This window comes from Denticeps clupeoides, unplaced genomic scaffold (genome assembly GCF_900700375.1).
Source record: "Denticeps clupeoides unplaced genomic scaffold, fDenClu1.1, whole genome shotgun sequence".
Taxonomy (NCBI): domain Eukaryota; kingdom Metazoa; phylum Chordata; class Actinopteri; order Clupeiformes; family Denticipitidae; genus Denticeps; species Denticeps clupeoides.
This window is the reverse complement of record NW_021629784.1, coordinates 878,724-902,804: the sequence shown is the minus strand read 5'-3', so window position 1 is coordinate 902,804 and position 24,081 is coordinate 878,724. Positions and strand designations below refer to the sequence as shown.

General features: G+C 41.2%; 3 protein-coding genes across 3 annotated transcripts; 1 reads left to right on the top strand and 2 right to left on the bottom strand.

The window, feature by feature from the left end:
• Positions 1-231: 231 nt before the first annotated feature.
• LOC114774267 (patr class I histocompatibility antigen, A-5 alpha chain-like) lies at positions 232-3,045 on the bottom strand (the record flags this gene model as incomplete). The annotated part of the gene is made up of 4 exons (XM_028966208.1): positions 3,021-3,045; positions 1,491-1,763; positions 914-1,195; positions 232-323 (listed from the first exon to the last, which is right to left on the bottom strand). Coding segments are annotated over exons 1-4 (672 nt in total), but the record flags the coding sequence as incomplete, so codon positions are not given.
• A 1,882-nt stretch (positions 3,046-4,927) lies between these two features.
• LOC114774172 (proteasome subunit beta type-8-like) lies at positions 4,928-7,083 on the top strand. Its single transcript, XM_028966081.1, has 6 exons — positions 4,928-4,988; positions 5,449-5,481; positions 5,590-5,701; positions 5,993-6,113; positions 6,224-6,428; positions 6,995-7,083. Exons 1-6 carry the CDS (start codon positions 4,928-4,930, stop codon positions 7,081-7,083), a joined length of 621 nt encoding a protein of 206 aa, XP_028821914.1.
• A 4,701-nt stretch (positions 7,084-11,784) lies between these two features.
• On the bottom strand, positions 11,785-23,622 carry LOC114774186 (class I histocompatibility antigen, F10 alpha chain-like). Its single transcript, XM_028966109.1, has 8 exons — positions 23,461-23,622; positions 22,327-22,587; positions 14,903-15,175; positions 14,041-14,337; positions 13,109-13,207; positions 12,981-12,998; positions 12,722-12,776; positions 11,785-12,281 (listed from the first exon to the last, which is right to left on the bottom strand). Coding segments are annotated over exons 1-8 (1,053 nt in total). The 5' UTR covers positions 23,510-23,622; the 3' UTR covers positions 11,785-12,280.
• Between the last annotated feature and the right edge of the window lie 459 nt (positions 23,623-24,081).

The following is a 24,081-nucleotide window of genomic DNA, read 5'->3' as shown; positions in this document are numbered from 1 at the left end:
CATAATTCTTTACATTATAGTATATAACATTATGATCAAATGATCAAATATTTTTAAAAGACAAATATTCTCTCATGTTTTGAGATGAGTGTAATACTCATGTCTGGCCTTCTTGTAACCTGCATAAAAGAGAAGTATTTAGTATTTTACTGATTAGTATTTTCCCCACATGACACCATGTTTGGTGTAGAAGTTACTGATGTTGTTTGCTGCATCTCTCTCACCTGATCTTCTCTTCACAACCATCACAACACCAACAACCACAGCGATGAGAACGAGAGCAGCAACAACCAACCCAGCAACGATGCCTGGAACATTATTAACTGCAGTAACATTAAAACATTTTCATTATTATATTAATTTCACAGTTTCTTCATAAAACATAATATTTCTAAAAAAAAATGTAATTTAAATTCATTTAAGCACATATTTGAATCCGCAGAAACTTCTTAAATTGATTTTGTATTTTGCTCTGTGTTTAATGTGTAAGTCATCTGAAAAACATCACCAGTTTCTTAAATATATCTTTTATAATTGAGTATTTTTTTTCATTTTATTATTGATTGTATATGTGTCATTTTGTTTAAAGGAGTTGAAATTATATGTCTTTTTAAGGGCAGGATGGTAAATACAATTCAAATCAGGTCAATACTGGAGGAATATGAAGTTAGTATGGAGTGTAATTTTTTTTGTGGTCACTACCATTATTTTTATGGTTACAGGTCTTCTTCAGAATAGAACTGAACAGAACATTTTAAGATAATGACAAGTAAAGGAGAAAAAATTATACAGACATTTCTTTAAATTAGTTTACTCTGCACAGTGTGATTCTCTCTAACCAACTTTAAAATGTTCAAAGTTCCTGTATTCAGTATTAATTTCTGTCTGCTGCTAGAAGCTCCTGTACCTGCACTGTTGGTCCTGATCTTCTCCTCAGTCAGGATCATGTGGATTGGGTCTCCACTCTTGTGCTCCACCACACAGGTGAACTGGTTCTTCTTCCTCTCATCAGGTGTCACTTTGAGTTTTGCACGTTTCTGGAAGGTTCCGTCATTCCGTCCAACATTTACATCTTCATGCAGGTCCTGTCCATCTTTCTGCCAGCTGATCTTCACCTTATCAGGGTAGAAACCTGTAGTGTGACAGACCACTGGAGAGGAGGGGTCTGTCTGCAGCAGAGACACCTGAGGAGGAACTAGAGACAGGAAGAGAGGAGGGGGACAGGACACCTTCATATAAACAGATCAATCAACAAACACTTTACATTTGTAGATGATTCCTGTGTATGTTTTGTCTCTGTTTTACTGTGTTGTTAGTAAATGTTATTCTTTACATTATCAGGTTTACTGGATGTTTTTTGCTTATTTAATGTGTTTGTAACAATGTTTACAATGCAAATATAAACAACAATAAAATATTTTCTGATTTTAATAATAACATATAAACTGTCTCAGCGTTTGTGTTTCTCGTTGTTCTGTGTGCTGCTGTACCTTTTCTCTCCAGACTGATCTTCCCATAGTCAACATACTTCTTCAGCCATTCAAGACAAGTCTGGGTCAGGTAGTTCTTCTGATACTCAGCAGTAGCTCCATCATTTTTCTGTTTGGTATTTACAGCCTGTGAAACTGGAGCTACATAAGATGTGCTCCTCAAATCCAGTGAGATAAAATCTGCTCCATTGTAACCATACTGGTCGTATCCATCTGTAGCTCCAGTCTCATCATCCAACTCACAGCCGTACATCTTCTGTACAATGTGGATTCCTGTAAAGAGAAAAGAAGACAGAGGGGGAGTTTATATCTGTGCCAGTGTGTGATTTTAATGTATTTTTAGTTTTAGTCTGTTTATATATGCAAATGAATTTATTTATTTGTTCTGTCTCATAAGTAACTGCTTTAAGGAGTTTATTATTTTATAGTTATAGTAAACAGTTGTACATTCACATTTACTGACAGAACCATTTCTAACTCATGTAGCCTCTCAACATGTAACTTCTGCTGCTCATACATACTGAAAAGTAATTAATTATTTGAAATTAATTTTTTTAAATGTGTCCTCATTCCTCAATTTTCCACTGTGTTTTGGTACAAATAAGATGCACAAAGTGCAGAATGGGACAACACAGAAATGACAAACCACATAGAGTTTATCTAAGATGATGATGATGGATTTATTTAAATCATCGTCATGCTCCCACTTATTTTACAAATAAAATGTCTTTTATTTAACTTCTACCTGTGAACGTATCATCAATACACGACAATACACGACACCGAACCAGTTTCTCCCGGTTTCTGCCGATTCTGCTGCACATGAAACCCAGATCAGGGTGTGGAGACCAGACCAACCTTCTCACTTCTGTTCTGCTGACCTTATTTCTAGATTTTGTATTTGCGGGTCTCAAGTCGCACGTTCTTGGTCTGATCAAGTTTCTTGGTTCTCCAGAATTCCATGAGTACAAGATCTCCTCTCTCACTTCTTCTTCTTCTGGAGGAGTGAAGACCTCCTGCTTCTTCTCTCCTCCCCTCTCTCTTCATGTGTGTGAACCTCTGTACTTTACTGTGTGAATAACACACACTCCTCTGCCTGCGGAAGTGAAGCTTCAGTGTTGAATTTTTCCTCATTTTCTTCAGTTTATGTGGCGCAGAGACTCAGCAGCAGAACCGATAAAAACCTGGCGAGCAGCCATGACACCAGTTTACACCGCGCCTCCACATTTACTTCCAGAGTTTCAGGCTTTATCCTGGCTGGGGAGGGAAAAACATAGGTAAACATGTTTATCTACCTGCTTAGAAACCAACCAGCATTTTCTCTGTTGACACACGACTGTGCTGCACAGTACAGTTCGAACCACATTATCAAGTTTGCAGATGACACCACGGTAGTGGGTCTCATCAACAACAATGATGAGTCTGCTTACAGAGAGGAGATAAAACATCTGCTGGATTCCGAGCCAGAGTGAGCTTGGAACGTAATGAAGGACTCTCACCACCCCTCATATGCCCTGTTCCCCCTCCTACCTTCCGGCAGACAGTTCCGCAGCATCAGAACTGTAACTTCCAGACACTGCAAGAGCTTCTTCCCCCAAGAAGCCAGAGCTCTCAACTCTCAACTGCCATTATCGAAAAACTGATAAACTCAACAACAATACACATTAAGCACCTACTAACATTCTGCTAATTTTGCACATGATTTTGCATTCCTTATGGAAGCGTTGATGAAGTGCCATTTCTGGCTATTGGTAAGCACTAGTACCTTGTCTCTTTAAGCTGGAGGAGGCAAAAACATTAGTATGCAGTGCCATCCATGCTGGCATCATGATGGCAACGTGGATCTGTGTGTTATCAATAGGCAAGGGGTTGACTACATCAGACCATATCAAGAGTCTGAGTTTAAAGACCAGAGGTAAGTGATGTAGGCATAGATTTATAGTTAGCTCATAATATTTTTTACCTTTATATTATATGTAACATCGCTCTCTTTCTCTCCAAGGCCAGGAAGGTATAAGTACAAGCCAGGTACAACCCCAGATTTGAGAGAGAAGGTGGAGCCTATAGAACTGCAGCATTCAGAAGATGGACACGGAATAACCCTCCTACTCACACCTACTATAAAAGCAGTTCTGCACAGACTGCAGTTATCTGAAAAGTTCATGTGCACTTATTTTCTGGAAGGAAATCTTTAAGCTGAATACATTTCTGATGTACTTTATTAATATTCACGTAGTCAGTTTTCACATGTTGATGTTCTTTTGTACATTTTCAAAACCAAAAACATGAGGGATGCACAGACCAGGAAGAAACAAAATTATGCTTTGTGATCCTCCACCAGGAAATAAAAAACCTGAAAATATGAAGTTTGCATGTGTGCCGGAGTTAAATGGTTACACTAGATTTATAAATGTATTTCTTCTTTCTTGTGTCTTTTATTTTCTTATTTTCTAAAGACTTTTATTTTGTTTACCTGTATTCTGATGTGGGTAAGGGAATTATAACAACAATCAGGGTGTTTGTTTAATTGTAGAATGTTAAAATGTGTTAATGTTTCTGGTTATGTTAAATATGTTTCTGTATTTTTGTTTGTTCAATTTATGATTCTTATAAAAAGTTATGTGGGTTCTAAAAACTTTGATCCCCCCCCGAAAAGTGGTTGGATGCGGCCGTGCCCTTGGGTTAGTGGGTTGGAGACCCGGTTTAGTTCTCTTGGACACATGGCATGAGCTGTGAGAGGTGCGTGGGGCTTGTGTGTAAAAAGTTATTGCTTCTGTTTTAATTTATGTACATATTCGGAATATTTTGCATGCGTGTTACTTTGTGAATATTTTAATGTTCTGTTATTACTGTATATTGTAGAGATAGGTGCAGAGATACGCGATTTGTGACGCGATGTTCTGATGTGACCTCGCTTTTGTACAGAATACAGTTTGCACGGAAAATCTCGTGGGTGTCGGCTCGTCATTACGGTTCAAGAAAAGAAATTAAAAAATTACACAACGCAGAAGAAGAACCGCTACACACCGCAGTTTCTAATTGGTCCAGAAAAAACTGGCTGATAAGTATCATGAACAGAAATCAAGCCTGCTAATGAAGGCAATAAACTTTGAGTTTTAAGTCTTAAGTTTGCATTTTCACCCTCATCCATCCCCTTCCACACTGTGCACCCTGCTTTAATTAAAGCAGAGTGATGAGCTTAATTTTTTATTGAAATTAAATCTTCAGAATCGTTTCAGTTTCAATTGCAGCTCCTCCTTTCATTCGCGATTCCGCGAATGGTTGTGGACGGGTTTTTTTTGTTTGTTTGTGTTTTTATTTAGAATACAGCAATGTTCACCTCATTTGTGGTTGCTGCTGAATGTGATTGTCTCTGATGAACTCTCTGTGTTCTCCAGCCCTCAGCTTTCCTGAAATGAAGATGATGATGAATGAAGATGAACCATGGGACCACGACCCTGGCCTTCAAATTTCAACATGGTGTCATCATTGCAGTCTGTCACTGCTGGAGTTTGGGGATGCATTTGCAGGCATGCTGGGAGCAAGGGGACAAGTCGTCGCACGGGGAGCAGACATAGGACGCGCTGGGGAGGAGGACCGGAGGCGTTTGGTCGGGGAGAGGGAGGCCGGAGGTAAGTTGGGACGGGAGTGTAATCGTGGACACGCCGCAGCACGGCGTGGAGGGAACTAGGGCTTCGTGGGGGGTAGCGGGGAGATCGTCTTGTCACAAGGGGCAGGCAAACTCAGTGTCAGTGGCAGGCGAAGGTCGTGGTGTCGAGGTAGAATCCGTCAGGAGATCGTCGTAATAAAAGGGGCAGGCAAGGCTCGTGGTCAGGGACAGGCAAAGGTCGCTGTCCCGAAGGAGCGCTGCCCGCTCTCGTTTCCGCTTCCGGGTTGCCGTCTCTCTGTCTGGTCTGGTGCTCTCTGGTGGGCTGGAGGTGTATTGGCTGTGACACAGTCGATTCCAGAGCCTCTGCATGTAACTATATTAGTACGTATTGCCATAAAATGCGTTATTAAAACTTATGTTTGTAGTCAGCAGATCTGTGAAATGACTTCAAATACAAATCATTTCATTTACAGTAGTACTTCTGTTCAGGCACAAAGGAGTTCAACAAGGTGATCGAGATAAACCCTTACCTCCTGGGCACCATGTCTGGCAGTGCTGCAGACTGTCAGTACTGGGAGATACTCCTGGCTAAAGAGTGCAGGTCTGTCCCAGCACGCCTCTGGACTGCTGAAGTGCCTGACACGCAGTATATGAGCTTGCATTCGTCACCGTTTATAATACGAGAACAGCAGTGAAGATGTATCAATTTACAGAACAGAGAAGACATGTTGAATCCATAGTGTTTCTATATATATTATTTAAATCCAATATTATTTATATTTACATTTTTGAAAGACATAATTAAACTGTTCCAGTGAATTATTATATGCAATATTACATACGTTTGTAATATATGTATAATGACTTATTTATTGTATAACATACTTTACAGACTGCGCAATAATCAGAGAATCTCAGTGTCTGATGCCTCCAAGCTGCCTTCCAACATGATGTTGGGGTATAGAGGCATGGGTCTCTCTATAGGCAGTATGATCTGTGGTTGGGATAAGAAGGTATGGTGACTTTTTGTTTGGTACTTTCCACTTTGTAATGTGGATTTTTACTCATCCCATTGAATCATTATTACTTTTTTTCTAAATGCTCTTCCATCCTGGGTTTACAGGGACCAGGCTTGTACTATGTTGATGAAAATGGCACTCGACTCTCTGGTCGCATGTTTTCGACCGGCTCTGGGAACGGTTACGCGTACGGTGTGGTGGACAGCGGCTACCGTGAGGATATAACCGTGGAGGAGGCTTATGAGCTGGTATGTTGTGGTATTGCCCATGCCACACACCGAGATTCCTACTCTGGAGGGGTGGTTAACTGTGAGCATCCTTAATGCCATTTTTCAACACCTTAATTTTATTCAAGCAGAAACTATAAGTGTGTCTGACATTCAAATGCCATGTACACCTTCACCTTCAGAATCAGCATTTAAACAAATTGCTGATGATGGTTATTTGCATAAATACTGACATATAAAAGCCTCAAACACAGAATAAATGCATTTTTGTAAATCATTCTGGATAATGCTGTCAATTTAAACAACAGATAATACTAATGTAAACATTTGTTACTAGCTCACAGTATAAACTTTTTATATTTGAGTATTGAGTATTGTCACATGACGAATGCTAACTATATTATTTTGATACAATGTTTGTATGGCTTTTGTGAGAAACTTCAGATTAGGTCCCATTAAATACACCCACTCAGGGGATGATGATAGTCACTTTGTTACTGTAAGCAATAGTGTAAAAAATATACTTAACACATCACTCATCTAATTAAAATGCCATGTAGGAAAAACTGGAATAATGTTAAATGTATTATTTTCATACTGTGCTAGGTGAAATACTGTAAATGTTAAAACATCTCTATATTTTTGCAGTGTACCACATGCGGGAAGATGGCTGGATCAAGGTGTGCAAGGAGGACGTGTCAGAGCTGCTTCACCGTTACAAGAAGGGGATGTTCTGAGATCAGTTTTTCTCATATTCCAAGGTCATGCTTGTCGGTTTCCAGTTCAGTTAAAAATAAAGAAAAAAAAAATCAACAAGTTGTGTGTCTGTGCTTTGTAACAGGCTGCTGAATGGTGCAATGAAGGGATCAAATGAAACTTCTTTTCACCTGGCAGGAAGACAGGAAAAAAAAGACAAAAACACCAGTTTTTACATTCATTCATCCACTGTAATAATTTATCTTAATGATGGAATAGTATACGTGCAAATCATACTGTAGTTCATCACCCCTGGACATTGTAGACAAATCCAGGCCTTGTTTTCAGTTGTCAGTATTTCCTCATTCTGACTGACCATGCTGTAGGAAGGTTACAGCTGTGAACCTGCAAACTTCTGTAATTTCAGAATCATTGAGTTTGCCTGGGAAATTTAATTTCTTATTCAACATTAATTTAATGTAGCTAGATGTTCATTGCCAAAAGCCGTCCAAGAAAGGAAACACATTATCATTATCATGTTATTTTTCATGTAGATTTGATACTTCGGTTTCAGCACATTTTTTAAAAAATATTTTATTATTAAAGTTTATCATAAAGATCAAATCAAAAAAAGAAGCTAACACATGACACAACCAGACAGACAGATAAATACAGTGTCTCAGAAAGCACGGCCCCACGTAACCCCCCATTTTGTCTTGTCCGCGGGGGAAGGAAGCGCAGAGGCGGGACATGCTGGGAACGGTGATTTATTAAATACAAATTAAACAGCACGAGGGCCAAAAACGGGAAACAAAAAGGGGAAAACATAAACAAACCCGCAGGCATGTAGCCATTGCCTGAGCTGAAAAACAACACTACACAACAGTGGGCTGATCCACAGTGCCGTTTAACCGCCATCCGGATAGGTCCCAGGTGTGTTTCCAGGTGCAGCTAATCCAGACAATTTTCGACTGATTGGTAATTTGTCTTTTGTATCATGTATTTATGTTATGTGTCATGTTCATTTGACAGATATAAGACAAAGTAATATTTTAATCATCTCATGACAACCCGCCCTTCATCACTTCTATCATTAAAAATTCCATAACTGGTCTTTTCCTAACAGCCTTCAAAAGGGCTAGAATCATCCAGAACCTTAAGACTTCCACTTCCAATCCATCCTACCTTTTCTCTCTAATATCCTAGAACAGTGGCTCCCAAACCTTTTTTTCACTGAAGCCCCCCTGCATGTGTCCAAGACAAGGCAGGTACCCGCCAACCAAAGTTCCTTCCCACATATATACGCATTTAAAGAATAAATTAAATACAATTGAATACAATTGAAACATTTATTTGCAAAAAAATTTACTAAAATAAAATAAATAAAATAGGTTTTTGTTCTTATTTTCCTTGTTTTACACTGAAGGTTATATAGAGTCTACATATTTTACGGGATTGTACGGGATTATCCTTTTGGGTGTATTATTGAGGTTTTATAAATTTAATGCTGACATATATAATTTTTGCAGATGACACCCAACTCATCTTCTCTTTTCCACCATCAGATGTACACGTGTCCACCAAGATCTCCTGGATGGCAGCACATCATCTGAAACTCAACCCAAACAAAACTAAACTGCTATTCCTCCTGCTGATTCTTCCCCTCAACAGGATCTTAAAAATTCTCCAATCTCCCTCTGTCACTGCACATAACTTTGGGGTATTGTGTTTATTTGTGTGTTTTTGCTGTTCACTTATACTGGAGCTTGTTGGAGTACATCCAACACTATGAGGTTACATCACACATGCAGGTGTCTGTAAACTCAAAAGACCCTGTTGAAGTAAACTTATTGTAGGTCGACCACCAGGACCCAGCAAGGCTTAATAATTGGAGAAGTACCTAACATAAGATGATAGGAAAGCTTGGGATGCCCTTGACAGTTGTAGCTGTTGCAGTTAGCATTGTATCTTATTCCTAAAAAGCTAAATTTTAGGTATTTTGAGGTTATGGCCATTTGCAACCAGAAAACAATACATGATGACAGTTAAGTGCATTGTCAGAACCTTCTTTGGTAGTCATGTCGACACAGGCTACTGAGATACTTGTCCAATCTCTGGTCATCTCCAAGCTGGACTATGGGAACTCACTTGTGGTTTGTCTGCATTTAAGTGCTACTGTACCTTTCCAGCTGATCTAGAACGCTGTAGCAAGACTTATTTTCAACCTTCACAAATTCTCCTTCACCACTCCACTGGCTTCCTGTGAAATTGATTGTTTTTTGTCATTGTGATACACAGCAAGCACAGCGATGTTTCCTCTTCATTTAACCCATCACATTTAGTGATCAGTGGGCAGCCATGAAAGGTGCCCGGGGAGCAGTGTGTGGGAACAGTGCTTTGCTTATGGGGACCTGTCACGACCGCGAGCTGACGGGGGGAGGAAGCGCAGAGGCGGGACATGCTGGGAAAGGGATTTTATTAAAGAAACACAAATAAACACCATCGCGATGGCTGAGAACAGGGAAATAAAGGGGAAAAACACAAACTTGCCGGCGTCGCCACTCGCAGGCGTGTGGCGATTGCCAGAACTCAAAGTACACACGTTCACCAAAGTTCACAAAAATGTCGTCCCTGCAGAGAGGCGGAGTCAGAGGTTTTTAACAGCTGTCAGAATTGACCCCAGCTGGCAACCTCACCTGGAGCCAATCCTGACAGGACCTCAGCGAAGGCCGGTTGTAGACAGGAATATAAGAGGGGGCAGACAGAATGTGAAGGGGGCACATAGTGGGACTGAGGCAAGAAATGGGTGAGATGGGGTGGATATTGTTTTTGTCATATAATTGGATGCAATTTGTCAGGCTTCTACCATAAGAATTGTCCAACTTGTCCATCCTGAAGACTGAGCTTCTGCTGATTTTGCTCTTAGAGTCACTGAGACACGTAACCCCCCCCTGACCACAAGTTTTCTCACATTTCTCACTATTGCCGATATTAACAAATTTAAAAGAGTTGGTCAAGTCTCGGGGTCTGACAGACACAGTTCTTTCAGTGGACTGCAGCAGACAGGTGTCACAGTGGTGTTTGCAGGATCAAGAAAGAAACAATTCTCTATCAGACTGAAACTGGGAGAAGAATAATGGACTAATCCCCCATTGACTGTACATATATAAATATATTTATTTTAGTTGTTTGATTTAAGGGGGTAGGACGTTTATTTAGAGCCAATTTAGAGCCGGACCGGCCTCAGTGGCATCTTGATGGTTTGGAATCAGAACCCGCAATCCTTCGGTTACGTGTCCACTTCCTTACCTGTTAGGCCACTACTGCCTCACTGTTGCTGTACATCACATTCCAAATACTGATGCTGGCCTCCAAAGCCAATTTGTAAATACCATTATCTTAACCCAGAACCAAAGTACTACTTAAAAAGGAAGCTTTTTAAGTTCCGTTCGTACATCATTAGTGACTCGAAAGTATAGTATTGTGTTCAAGTGGAAGTTCATTCCCAACACAAAATGAGGGGTTTTAATGATAAATATAACATAACAAATAAGATAATACTATTTTACAACACTAGATAAGTCTGCCAAATGCTCTAAATGTAAATGAAACAAAAATGTAGTCATTGTGAGAGACTTCAGGGACAACTGTGAATATCAGTTACCATCTGTTTTTTCCAAACAGTAGTCTTGTTTTTGTCATTGAAAAAAAAACACCTATTGGTCCTACTTGGTGGTCAAGGGTGGACCTCAAAGATTGCATTGACTTTTTTAATCTGACTCCATTAATTGTTAGCAATGTATTTTATTTTTTCTGATGTTACCTACAGAGGTATTATTAACCTGATAATTTATTAACACAAACGAGAGAAAAGGAGAAATGTATGGAGAGAGAAAGACAGAGAAAGAGCACAGAGCCAAACTCCAGAAAGGGAGCCTGTGCCTCAGAGAAGGAACAGAAAAAAAGCAGAGAAGAGCACAGAATTGATTTGACTTTTTCTTGTAATTCTCCAACAGTGATCCTTGGGGATCTTGTTTGTGTTCTCCTGTCTATGCCATGTTAATGGATCACCAAGGTCATGGGCCTCTGCATTACCTCATTGTCATGGTGGGCTGGACATGGCGAGGAAGGAGGACGCATACGCACATCTTCACATGACAGGGGTTTAATACAGACTGCACATGACAAGGGAACATCAACACGCAATGACCTGATGGCGAACAGACACGTGTTGTTTTCGTGTTGTTTTACCAGTACATTGTCCAGAAGTGTCAAGGAAAACCTAAATGGACAAGCAGCTCTCATTATTTCATAGTTAAATTTTTGCCTTTCTTCTCATAACTTTTAAAATGGTTTAGATGTTTCAATCTAAACAGCAAGACAGTTGACACGGCAAGTGCACTAGGAAATTTGGACTTACCAGGGCGCCCGCGGCTACACACGACAGGCCAACACAGACACACAGTCCCCCCCTGGAGACACTCAGGGTTAAGTGTCTTGCTCAGGGACACAATGGTAGAACGTGGGATTTGATAGGCGAGTGTGTTACCCGCTAGGCTACTACCACCCCTTTATTTACATTCATTTAAAGGTGCAGAAAACTGTATGATAAAACCCACATTCATTTAGGACCGCCTTCCTAATAAAAACATCCCGTGTTACCCTTGCTATACTGGAAATACTTTTAAGATCTACTTAAAATACCACTCAACCACCACACAAGAAATCTAAGGCTGTATCAGTTTGGTTGTATCAGACTTTATTAAGACATCAAACTGAAATTAAAATAAGAATAAAATCCCGCTCATTATTTTCTATTTGGTATATTAACCTAAGACATGAGACTAACTAGTAATCCAATAATTTGTGTCTCTGTATCTGTACAGCATGTGACACACCAACTAATAGAAAGAAAACATTTTATTCAATAAATTGATGATTGTCAGATAATATAATCCCATCACCTGTCAGAACAAACACTAAACAAAAAAAGCCAAAGAACACGAAGCAGGTATTTTATAGACAGCATAAAAATATGTATAAATGTTCCTAAAAGTGATTAAATCACAAAAGAGATCTTCATCGTTTAGAACTATGAATGTATCCCAAAAACTGATTACATGCATTTTTATCACCAATAAAAAGCCTTCAGCAGAATACAGAATGAATTGGAAAAGAAATTAAAAAGTTAAAACCCCTTCTGTGTGTCTCCATGCATCTCCATCTGCATTCTCCGCTCCTATGAAGAACAGCAAAATAAAGTCAAGACACACATCCACACCTCCCAACCTGTATCACTGTGCAGCAGAATAGGTTCATATTGATTTTCATGGTCCACCCAGCTACACATGCAACACTTGATTATTTTTATTTAACCAAATAATATTTTGTATTTATTTAAGTTTTTTGTTATACAATGCAATTTTAAACAAATGATCTTTTGCATAGTCCTTGTAAATAGATTCTGTTTTTAAAAAAGTTGTGAGAAAAGAGTACAGTGAACTTAAAAATAAGTATTGATTCGATTTTGAGTGAATCATTACATCTTTATAGCATGTATTCTATGAACATTTAGGTTGTAATTAATGTATTTATTATTTATATCATCTTCTTTAATCTACACTGTACAGAAATAGTTTGCCTGAGGCTGGACATCTGTAAATAAGTTTAATAACTTACTATGTATGCAGAGGCTGAGCAGCTGCTCCAGAGCTGTTAGACCCTGCATCCGACTCTAGAAAAGCAGAAACAAACAAAAAGCTGTACTGTACTGTACTGAATAATTATATACATTATAGTATATGATGTTACATTTAATACACTTTAATCAGTTGTTTACATTATATCTTTTTTTTCTAAAGATGACCAAAGACATTAAATAAAAGTTTTTTTAAAAGACAAATATTCAGTCATGTTTTGAGATGAGTGTAATACTCACGGCTGGTCTTCTTGTATCCTGTATAAAAGAGAAGAGAAAGTATTTTAGTATTTTACTGATTAGTAGTTTCCCCACATGACACCATGTTTGGTGTAGAAGTTACTGATGTTGTTTGCTGCGTCTCTCACCTGATCTTCTCTTCACAACCATCACAACACCAACAACCACAGCGATGAGAACGAGAGCAGCAACAACCAACCCAGCAACGATGCCTGGAACATCATTACCTGCAGCAACATTAATACATTTTAATATTAATTTCACATCTTATTCATAAAACATAATATTGTGTAGTCTAATTTGATTTGAAAAACATCACCAATTTCTTAAATGTGTCACTTATTATTGAAGGGGTGGTAGTAGCCTAGTGGGTAACACACTCGCCTATGAACCAGAAGACCCAGGTTCAAATCCCACTTACTACCATTGTGTCCCTGAGCAAGAAACTTAACCCTGAGTGTCTCCAGGGGGGGACTGTCCCTGTAACTACTGATTTTAAGTCACTCTGGATAAGGGCATCTGATAAATGCTGTAAATGTAAATGTATGTCTCTTTTTGGTTGACTTTGTGGCAGGAGTTGAAGCTCCACCTACCATCTGCCTATTGGTCACCTCCATCTCAATATAAGTAGACTTCAGATGGTGTTTGGGAGGTTCCCAGGGACCACGGAGATTTGCAAGGAGTTCTCATTTGAGTGTCTTGTTGCTTTGTGTGATAGACCCTTTGTTGTTAGCCTGTTAACTTTATGTTCCCTCTTTGTTAACTTTTATGCGTGTATGAGTTATCCCGGCTGGACCATCCCTTCTTTTAGGCTGTTTTAATGTTGGTTAGCTGTGCTGAGTCCACTGTTTTACTGTACATGTTAGCTCACTGGAAAAGCACTGTTTGTACGCTTTGTTTGGTTGTGTGTGTAACAGTGGACGTTCTCCTCTCCACACCCTTGTCGCGTATCTTAGACCCCTAGACTTAGGAATGTGACAACAAATCCAAACATAAATGTTTTTTTTTTAAGTTTCTGTATTCAGTATACATTTCTATCTGCTGCTAGAAGCTCCTGTACCTGCTCTGTTGGTCCTGATCTTATCAGTCAGGATCATGTGGATTGGGTCTCCACTCTTGTGCTCCACCACACAGGTGAACTGGTTCTTCTTCCTCTCATCAGAGGCCATATTGAGTTCTGCACGTTTCTGGAAGGTTCCATCATGGTTGGGCAACGTCTCACCAACATCTACATCTTCATGCAGGTCCTGTCCATCTTTCTGCCAGCTGATCATCACCTTATCAGGGTAGAAACCTGTAGCGTGACAGACCACTGGAGAGGAGGGGTCTGTCTGCAGCAGAGACACCTGAGGATGGACTAGAGAGAGGAAGAGGTTGAGGTGAGGTTGAAGTTTATTGTACAAAGTACAGCATACAGAGCACAATGAAATTCTTGAAGAGGAGGGGAACAGGGAGAGAAATTGGAAGAAGAAGAAGAAAGAAAGTGAAGTGATTGTCTTTGTGAAACACTGCAGCACAGCACAACAAAATGTGCCCTCTGCTTTTAACCATCACCCTTGGTGAGCAGTGGGCAGCCATGACAGGCGCCCGGGGAGCAGTGTGTGGGGACGGTGCTTTGCTCAGTGGCACCTTGGCGGTTCGGGATTCGAACCGGCAACCTTCTGATTAGAACCACTTCCTTAACCGCTATGCCACCACTGCCCCATTCCTGTGTACGTTTTGTCTCTCTGTTTTACTGTGTTGTTAGTAAATGTTATTCTTTACATTATCAGGACTACTGGATGTTTTTTGCTTATTTAATGTGTTTGTAACAATGTTTACAATGCAAATATAATCAACAATAAAGATATTTTCTGATTTTAATAATAACATATAAACTGTCTCAGCGTTTGTGTTTCTTGTTGTTCTGTGTGCTGCTGTACCTTTTCTCTCCAAACTGATCTTCCCGTACTGAACATACTTCTTCAGCCATTCAAGACAAGTCTGGGTCAGGTAGTTCTTCTGATACTCAGCAGTAGCTCCATCATTTTTCTGTTTGGTGATTACAGCCTGTGGAACTGGAGCTACATAAGATGTGCTCCTCAAATCCAGTGAGATAAAATCTGCTCCATCGTAACCATACTGGTCGTATCCATCTGTAGCTCCAGTCTCATCATCCAACTCACAGCCGTACATCCGCTGTACAGTGTGGATTCCTGTAAAGAGAAAAGAAGACAGAGGGGGAGTTTATGTCTGTGCCAGTGTGTGATTTTACTATATTTTCTGGGTGAATGTGTGAGTGTTAGTCTGTTTATAAATATTTGTTCTGTCTATAAAGTAATTACTTTAAGGAGTTTATTATTTTATAGTTATAGTAAACAGTTGTACATTCACATATAGTGACAGAAACATTTCTAACTCATGTAGCCTCTCCACATGTAACTGCTACTCATACATACTGAAAAGTAATTATTTGAAGTTCATATTTAAAAATGTCTCCTCGTTTCACAATGTTCCACCGTGTTTTGGTACAAATAAGATGCACAAAGTGCAAAAACACAGAAATGACAAACATAGAGTTTATATAATATGATGATGGATTTATTGAAATCATTGTCATGCTCCCACTGTTTTCTGTAATTCTCCTACTGTGCTGCCAACTTTATATTCAGTATCAGCTCTATTTACATTAAACTGCAGCAAAAAAATGAAAATGCTCCTGACAGAGAGCAGAAATCCATCAGCACAAGTCTGGTGAATGAGGAGTCAAGTTAAACGAATGGTAATGTGATCCTCAAACTAAAATACTGAGAACAAATAAAAAGTTTACAAAGGTTCTCCTTCTCCAGGTGGAGTCAGGACCCTCCTGCTCCGGGTCTGAATAATAAAATGTTATAATATATACGTTATAATTAATAATAACTTCTACCTGTGAACGTCTCATTAATACATGACACCAACACGGATGAAGAATCTGTTTCTCCCAGTTTCTGCTGCACATGAAACCCAGATCAGGGTGTGGAGACCAGACCAACCTTCTCACTTCTGTTTTATTTCTAGATTTTTTGATTGCGGGTCTCAAGTCGCACGCTCTTTGTCTGATCGAGTCTTTGTCTCGCTCACTTCTTCTTCTGCTGGAGGAGTGAAGACCTCCTGCTTCTTCTCTCCTCCCTTCTCTCTTCATGTGTGTGTGTTTGGTGAAGTGTGTGAACCTCGATACTTTACTGTGTGAGTAACACACACTCCTCTGCCTGCGGAAGTGAAGCTTCAGTGTCTGTTTTCTCCTCGTTTTCTTCAGTTTCTGTGGTGCAGAGACTCAGCAGAAGAACCGATAAAAACCCGGCGAGCACCAGACCCACATGGTACCAGTTTACACCGCACCTCCATATTTACTTCCTTCCATCCACGCTCACCAGGAACACGGACAGTTGATCCTGGTTTTATTCCTCGTTACTCGCTCGTCCTTGTGAAGTTTAGAAGGTTTCTTCACCATTTCTGCACCATGCTGCAGGCGGGACTGTGGACCTGCTGTCCAGGTTTATTCTGCTGCTTGGACAGCGGAGTAAAAATCTGATGCTGGAGCGAAGCTGACAGGATCAGCATCTCCACCTTCTTCTTCTCCTTTATTACAGTAGAGCTGTAACTGCACCTCCATCCTCCGCTTTTCCTGTGGAACTTGTTCCGAGGAGGCTGCAGAAGGACAAGATCCCACAAGAAGATCCCACAGGACGGACAGGAGACTTGGCTGCATCACCAGCCGTCACGTTCCGACCTTCAGGGCGAACCAGAGTCCGCGCTGCGGTACAGGGTCCGGGTAGAACTTCACCCCGACACGGACTACAGAGGGAGATACAGCGCGCCGTGACCCCCCGACCGAGGAGCGGAACGCGGTGACGTCACTGCGGCTCGGAGCCACGTCATCGCGCACTCGCTTTATAAAGGCGCTTCAGTCCCGGTAAATAATTTCGTGTTGTAGATAATTTCATGTTGTAGATAATTTCGTGTTGTAAATAATTTCATGTTGTAGATCTGGAGTCTCAGAGGCTGATCAGATCCGCGTCTCCTAAATTCCCGCGTCATGTCTGTGTTTTGAAGGATCTTGTGGAACAAGAGAACTTCCAGCCTGTAGGGGGTGTTTGAGGAGGGAAAAGAAACGGGGATTTGAAGTGAAAGAAGAGAAGTAAAAATAAAGAGCAGGAACGTGGTTCTGAATGTTCGTCTGTCTCCCGTGAGATTTATTTAAGACGCCAACAGAACAAATTGGCGACGAGGACCAGCGCTTCACTACGAGCCCACCGGCCTTTCCTCCTCATGATCCCGGGTACGACATGGCGGAGGATTTTCGGTAATAAAATGCTGGTGATAAATGCTGCGGGGACACATGGCCGGACGCGAGGAGACGTGCTGTCTGGCTGCATTGTCTGTGTCCCGAGGGACATCTCTTGTTCTACTCTGGAGAAGGTCGGTGGTCTCCTGCAGAAACTCGAGATCTTGTACAAACGGAGGATGAAATGATTCGTGATCAGCTCAGTGAAGACAGAGAGAAGTTATTTACTGGAGGACGATCTTCCATCGCGACGCGGGTAGAAACGCCGATTAAAAATGAGCCGAGATGTCCCCACTCGCGCCTGTACACGACATTACAGCGTGTCGCTTCCACGGGAAGAGCACGACGCGCCCGGCCACGTTACCGGAGGCAGAAGAAGCAGAACAACATGCTGCAGACGTGGAGCCACCAAGCATCTAACTACCGACAAAAAATGTCCAGCTTCTTCAGTGAAGTTCATCTTGCTGAAGTTTGCAGATCCCTCACTAGTGAAGTGAGAGACGTGGTAGTTCCGGAACTTTCTCTGCTGTGTGTGGATCATGTTAAACTTCTGGCTGCAGGTCATGATAAGGTTACCTGAACTGTTCACACTGAAGCCCTGGAGATAACTGTAGATGCTGGAGCTTCTGTATTTATTCTTCCGGAAGTAACGTACAAGCGATATTTTACTGACCGCCAACTCCGCAAGTGAAGCTGGTCCCTTGTGCCAAACGTGAGCTGTCGGTAGTCGGCTGTTTTCAAGCCTTCGCTGCCTCAGCTGGACGCCGCAAAAGAGTTTCAGCCTCTTTCTACGTCGCTAAATCCGGATCATCACTGCTGGGCCTCGACCGGATTAAAACTCCGGATTTCAGCATCACGGGAGGAGAAGTGCAATATGCTGCAGGGGAGAAAGCAAACGCACAACCAGCTACCCGGCAGAAGCCGTCAGTATACGGTGTTGTTCCCGCTCCATCCTGCCAACTTGGGAGTGAAAGGATTCAAACACGAAGTCCAAGTAAATAGCGAAGTTCAACCAGGACGTCAGAAGTGGAGACGTCTACCACCGAGCGTACGTAAAGAAGCGTCAGAGGAGCTTCGGAGGTGACTGCAAGCAGGTTTAATCGAACAAGTGGAATCTTCTGAATGGCCGAGTCCTCTAGTTGTAGTACGAAGACGCAAAGGTGGACTGTGTTTATGTGTGGACCTTCGAGAACCCAATAAGTCCATAATTATGGATGGCTGTCCACTTCCTCATATGGAGGACTTGTTTTCACAGTTAGAAGGTGCTACACGTTACAGCCAAATGGACTCGAGCTCAGCTTCTCACCAACCACCTTTAGATCCTGAGAGCCGCAAGCTGACTGCTTTTATTACCCATGAGGACGTCTTCCAGTTCACAAGCGTCCATTTTGTCCTCTGCACCATCTGCATTCCAGAAAATGATGCAAACAAAACTGAAAGACCTGCCGGGTGTGCAGAACTACTTGGAGGACATCATAGTGGATGGAGATTCAAAAGAAGAGCATGACAGACACTTACAAGATGTTCTGGAGCACCTTCGGAATGCCGGCCTTCAAATACATTTTGACAAAAGTGCTTTTGGTCAAACATGCATTACATTCCTGGGACGTGTCCTTTCCAGAGAAGGTCCCCGTCCCGGTACAGACCATCTGACTGCCATAGCTGAAGCTCCTGCACCAGGAGACATGGTGGCATTACGCTCCTTCCTTGGCTTGACGTCCTGGTTCAGCAAATTCGTACCAAATTCTGCTGCGCTGGTAGAACCAGAACGGCGACGGCTTAGAACAAACGTTCAGGCTGAATTGTAACGCAACCACGATGACGCTGAGAAAAGCTTCTAGAACCTTAAAATACGACTCTTGTAAAGTCCTGCACTTGGTCTCTGTGACCCAGACCTCCCCACTCTCATAGAGACGGGTGCTTCTGACTGTGGATCAGGAGATGTTCTAATTCAAGTTCACGCAGGAAATGCTGAACACATCGTGGTCCTCACGCACGCTGTCAGCTGCAGAGAGAAGATCCTCCACTACAGAGAAGGAACCTCAGCCTGCGTACGGGCAGTTAAAAATGGCGGACATACGTGTGGGGCCGCAGGTTCACACCCCGGACTGACCATCAGGTCCTCGCTACTCTTCTCCACACGAACGGCATGAACAGAGCTGGCATGAGGATTGCAGGTTGGTCAGCCAGGCTGATGTGCAGTTCCGCCCTGGAAACAAGAACGTCATGGTGGACGTTCCTCTCACGTGTCCCTCTTCTCACAGACAGCGCTGTCATGGATGTTGAGCAGGACTGGTTTGGAGAAACAGCTGAAGTGTCCCCTCTTCTTGCTGCTTTGCCGCTGGCTGATTTTAGAGTTGAATCGGACCATCTCAGACAAGTCATCAGCTTCAGATGGTCCAAAGTCAGAAAGCTTCTTCTCGATTACCTGCAGCATTACTTCTTCATTCATAATGAAATGTCACTGTTCTTCAGAGGTTCACGCCTGGTGGTTCCCAGATCTCTTAGAGAGCGCCTTGTACAGTTCCGCGTCATGAAGGGCACCAGCTATGGACACTGTGGGCCCATTCGAACTGGGTACCCATGACTGCAGGTCTTGCGCCATCACAACTGACAATGGACCACAGATCACTTCTCATGCCTTCACTGAATTTCTGAGGGAACGAACCATTAACACACATTCGAACAAGCATCTATCACCCTCAGTCAAACGACTGCATGGATCACTTCAATAGAGTGTTGAAGGACCGTATTCAGGCAGCACGTGCAGCCCACCTGCCATGGAAATCTGCAGTGACACAAATGTTTCAGAGTTACCGTTCCACAGTTCATGCAACAACTGGTGTTTCCTCTTTCCAACTTCTGAAAGGTAGGCCAATACATACAAACTTCAGCAAACACACACACATTACTCTCACACACACACACACACACACACACCATTGATCGGCCACACCCCCTGTCCTGTTGGTGGAGGGTGGAGTGTAGATGTGTGTGAGGTAAAGTAGAAGCTGTGTCGGGTTTTCTTGGTGTTTGACCTGTAGGGGGCACTTCATATAACTGCCCTCCCCTCGCCGCTAAAAATGTTCTTTCTTGGCCAGATCTGCACTTTACCTCTGTGTGTGTAGAGAACACTGATGAAATATGAAATATAAGCATATAAGTGTGCGTGCTGATAATTGAATAGTGAATAAGCTGCTGCTTCTGGGTTCATATGTTTCTAAATTAGATTTTTTTTTAGCGGAAATACTGCGCTGTTCATTAAAGATGGAAAATAAGCTCATAACAGAGAAGCTGCAGTTTCCCTCCAAACAGGATAAACGTGTGACGTTCGTAAACAAGCTAAAAAAATCATAAATGTTCTCCTGCTTCTCCGGGTGGACTCCGGACCCCCCTGCTGTGGAACTGGACCGGGAGTCTGAGAAATAAAACATCTTTCATTTAACCCTGACCTGTGTATGTCTCCTGTACAGAAATGTGTGTGTGTGTTTGTGTATATGAGTGTTTTCAGTGTGAGTGTGTGTGTGTGTGTGTGTGTGTTACTATATTTTTTCAATAATAAGGAGCTCACTGTTAATCAGGGCGGAGCTACATGCTGCTCTTTTACTACAGAGAACTATAATCTTCAAAAGATCAGAAGTATTTTTAAAATAAGTTATTTTATGAACTCTTAACAGACGAGCTTCTGTCTGCTGGACTGGGACACAGTGAGGATCAAAACCACAGCAGCTGCCATGCTGACCCGTCCCTCCAACAAGCCCCGCCTCCCAGCAGCCTCCCACAAGCCCCACCATTTCTACCCCATGCTGCAGGTGGGACTGTGGTCCCTGTTTTTGACAGTCTGGTGTCCAGCAGGAAGTGAGGAGAGTGAATCACGAAGTAAGAGAGAAAGCAGAGAATTTCGAGGAGCAGATGAAGGTAGAAAGCGAGAGAGAGAAGGATGACAGACTGGAGACGCTGTGGATCCTGATGTTGTTGGATGACTCTGATCTGTATTACGAGTAGGAAGAAGGAAGAGATGAAGCCAGAGAGGTGGAGGTTTCCACTGTGGACAAGTGAAGTTAGACAGATGAGAGGAAGGTGAAGGAAGAGTGTGACTGTGTATTACAGCTTGTAAATGTAAATACATTTAAATACTTGGGATAAACTCTTCTAAATTCAGGGAAAATTTACACAAGATTCACTGCTGCAGCAAAGCAGCTGATCACAAGACGAAGGAGCAGCCGAGATCTCAGCACCTTCCACAGGAGCAGTGAGGAGCTCAGAGGTGGAGATCAGCTCCACAGTCCTGCTGCTGAGGGACGTTTCATGTCCGGTGGTGTAATGAGGGGGTGAAGATGCTGCAGAAACACGACTGGCCTGCGCCGTACATTGTAGCACGAATTAAAAGAACAGAGAGCGGCTGGCACTGTTATCTGTAGCCTGTGGTGGGGTGTATAGAGGGCGGGGTTACAGGGAATCAACTGTCCACCCCAATAGAGTCAGAACTGATCTGTTTCTCCTTTTTTCTGCTGATTTGCTGCACATGACACACAAATCAGAATGTGGAGACAGGAATACATTTTATATCGGTTCTGTTCACACTTACTGTCTGGGTGTTTCAGTATATTCTGAGGCTCATTTGTGATGTTACCAAAATGCCGTAAATGTACCAAAATATTTCAGTTTGGTTTGATATGATGTGCATATAGTACGACTCTTGTCCAGATCCTTTCCCTCTGCATGTCTGAATTCCACCTTTTTTGATCATTAACATTACATAAGTCATTTACATTTACATCGCACCACCCCTTACCTTAAATATGTAAAAAAAATTATTATTATTTACATACTACTGTAAAAACACTAAAATTGTATATTTTATAATACTAATATTATAGTATTTCTATTTGATGTATTCAATACAGTTAAAACTGTCTGAAGATCTGTGTATCTTTCATCATAGAAGACTGTGTTTTGTTTGTTATCATGACTGCAAAATAATTCTAATTATATTTATTAATACAATGTATGCTAAATGTCTAGAGTAACTTTACATACCTCCAGTCTGGTTGAAGCGCTCTTTGGCTATGCCTATATTAGCTTTGAAGGATTGATGAGCTCCAATCATATTCTGTGTGTTTCTCTTCCAGAAATCAGCATCCACAGCTCCTTTCACCCATTCTTGCTTGGGAATCATCTCCATTAGATTGTTGTCATAATAATTTACTTGCTGTCCATCGACAATGCAAACAGAAATAAACTCTGGAAATCCTGGAATCCCAGATGTCCCAGTGTAGATCCAGGAATGGGAATGGATAACTACAGGAAACAATTAAAACATTAAAATACAATTAACATTATATCAGTAACACATCCAAAACATTACAATATATTGATTAATTTAAAATACAAATCTTATATTTTACATCGTGCTGGAAGTAACTAATTAATTCTATTGTATGTTGTATGTAGGAGGGACAAATTCAGACAAAACCGCACAGCATCGTATGCTGTGAAGCACAGTGCCTGTAGTACAGCGTCAGAATCTCTGTGCTGATCGTGAGAAAACTACAGCATAGATCTGCCTTACACAGAACAAGAGTTTCACCTCACCATGACACCCTGCACGATTAATGGAAGATTATGTGAACGTAGAAATGTAGAACAGGAATTCTTCCACTACTGGTGTACAACATAGTCATACCGCAGTGGTGTAAGGGGAGTGAATTTGCATGTTTTTTTATTTTTATTGTTTTAGCTTGTTAAGCACTTTGGCCAACTGCAGAGGTTTAAGTCTGCTGTATAAATGACTTTGACTTGACTTGACTAGGAGACTTGGTTTGTAGTAAAATTAAAGTATCTGGGGCAAAACAGATCTAAAACAAAGAGCAAAAGTACCACACTTTTTTCAGAGAAATGAATCCAGCTCTTCAAAAAAGGAAACTTATGTTTAAATCTGACAATGTGACTCTCCCATTTATTTTACAATCTGAAGCTGAAGTTCTGCTGTTTCCAATCTTGGACTTTAAATTTACAAAACAATAAACATTTAGTACCATTAATACATTAAGACTACAGATCTTTGGTGGTGCTTCAGTATGTATCATTCATAACGTACGTTGTAAAACACAAATGAACACTTGAGCTGAAATTCCAAATGCGAGAAAGAATTATAATAAAAAAATTGCAAACCTCCAGCAGTGAGATGGATGCCAATGATGAAAAGAATGAGAATCTTCATTTTGACAGATTATCTTCAATTATCTTCGATTATCTTCAAAGTTGTTCCAAATTTAGGTCCAAGAAAACTGACAAGTTCCTGCAACCTTGATGTCTGGCTGCGACTGAGACTGGTGATTGCGTGACACTTGTGCTTATGTCAGTAGCTGAAGAAGAACTGACCAATCAGAATTAAGATCAGTAACTGCATCACTAAAAACCAGGATGAAGCAACTGCACTGGGTTGTTGTTAAAAAATGAAAGCAATACTCACTTACAACAGTGTAAATATATTCTAGACTTTTATTTAGCTTTTAGTTATATCTAGCTGCTCTGTTTATTTTCACTCTGTTCACTTTGTGCACAATCCTTTAAACTAGTTTGAAATTATTACACTAATGTGCACAACAAAAATGTATTTATACCGGTAACAATATTTTATATTTTTAAATAATTCATCAACAGTCAATGGCAGAATGGCAGTTTGACTTCCAAATTGTAAACCCGACTGGAGCAAACTGGAAACAGACACCTGTCTCGATAATGAGTTCCTGAAATTTCTATTTCTTGAATAATATTCCATTCTGCCCCATA

What these genes read in the sequence shown, in the direction of transcription:
- LOC114774186 (XM_028966109.1), bottom strand. Translation starts at nt 23,509, where the DNA reads ATGAAGATTCTCATTCTTTTCATCATTGGCATCCATCTCACTGCTGGA. An exon ending in CATCCATCTCACTGCTGGAG is followed by an intron (nt 22,588 to 23,460) that starts GTTTGCAATTTT and finishes TGTTTCCTGTAG; the next exon opens with TTATCCATTCCCATTCCTGG. An exon ending in GATCAGGACCAACAGAGCAG is followed by an intron (nt 13,208 to 14,040) that starts GTACAGGAGCTT and finishes ATGTTGCTGCAG; the next exon opens with GTAATGATGTTCCAGGCATC.
- LOC114774172 (XM_028966081.1), top strand. Translation starts at nt 4,928, where the DNA reads ATGAACCATGGGACCACGACCCTGGCCTTCAAATTTCAACATGGTGTC. An exon ending in CTCCTGGCTAAAGAGTGCAG is followed by an intron (nt 5,702 to 5,992) that starts GTCTGTCCCAGC and finishes CATACTTTACAG; the next exon opens with ACTGCGCAATAATCAGAGAA. An exon ending in CTCTGGAGGGGTGGTTAACT is followed by an intron (nt 6,429 to 6,994) that starts GTGAGCATCCTT and finishes ATATTTTTGCAG; the next exon opens with TGTACCACATGCGGGAAGAT.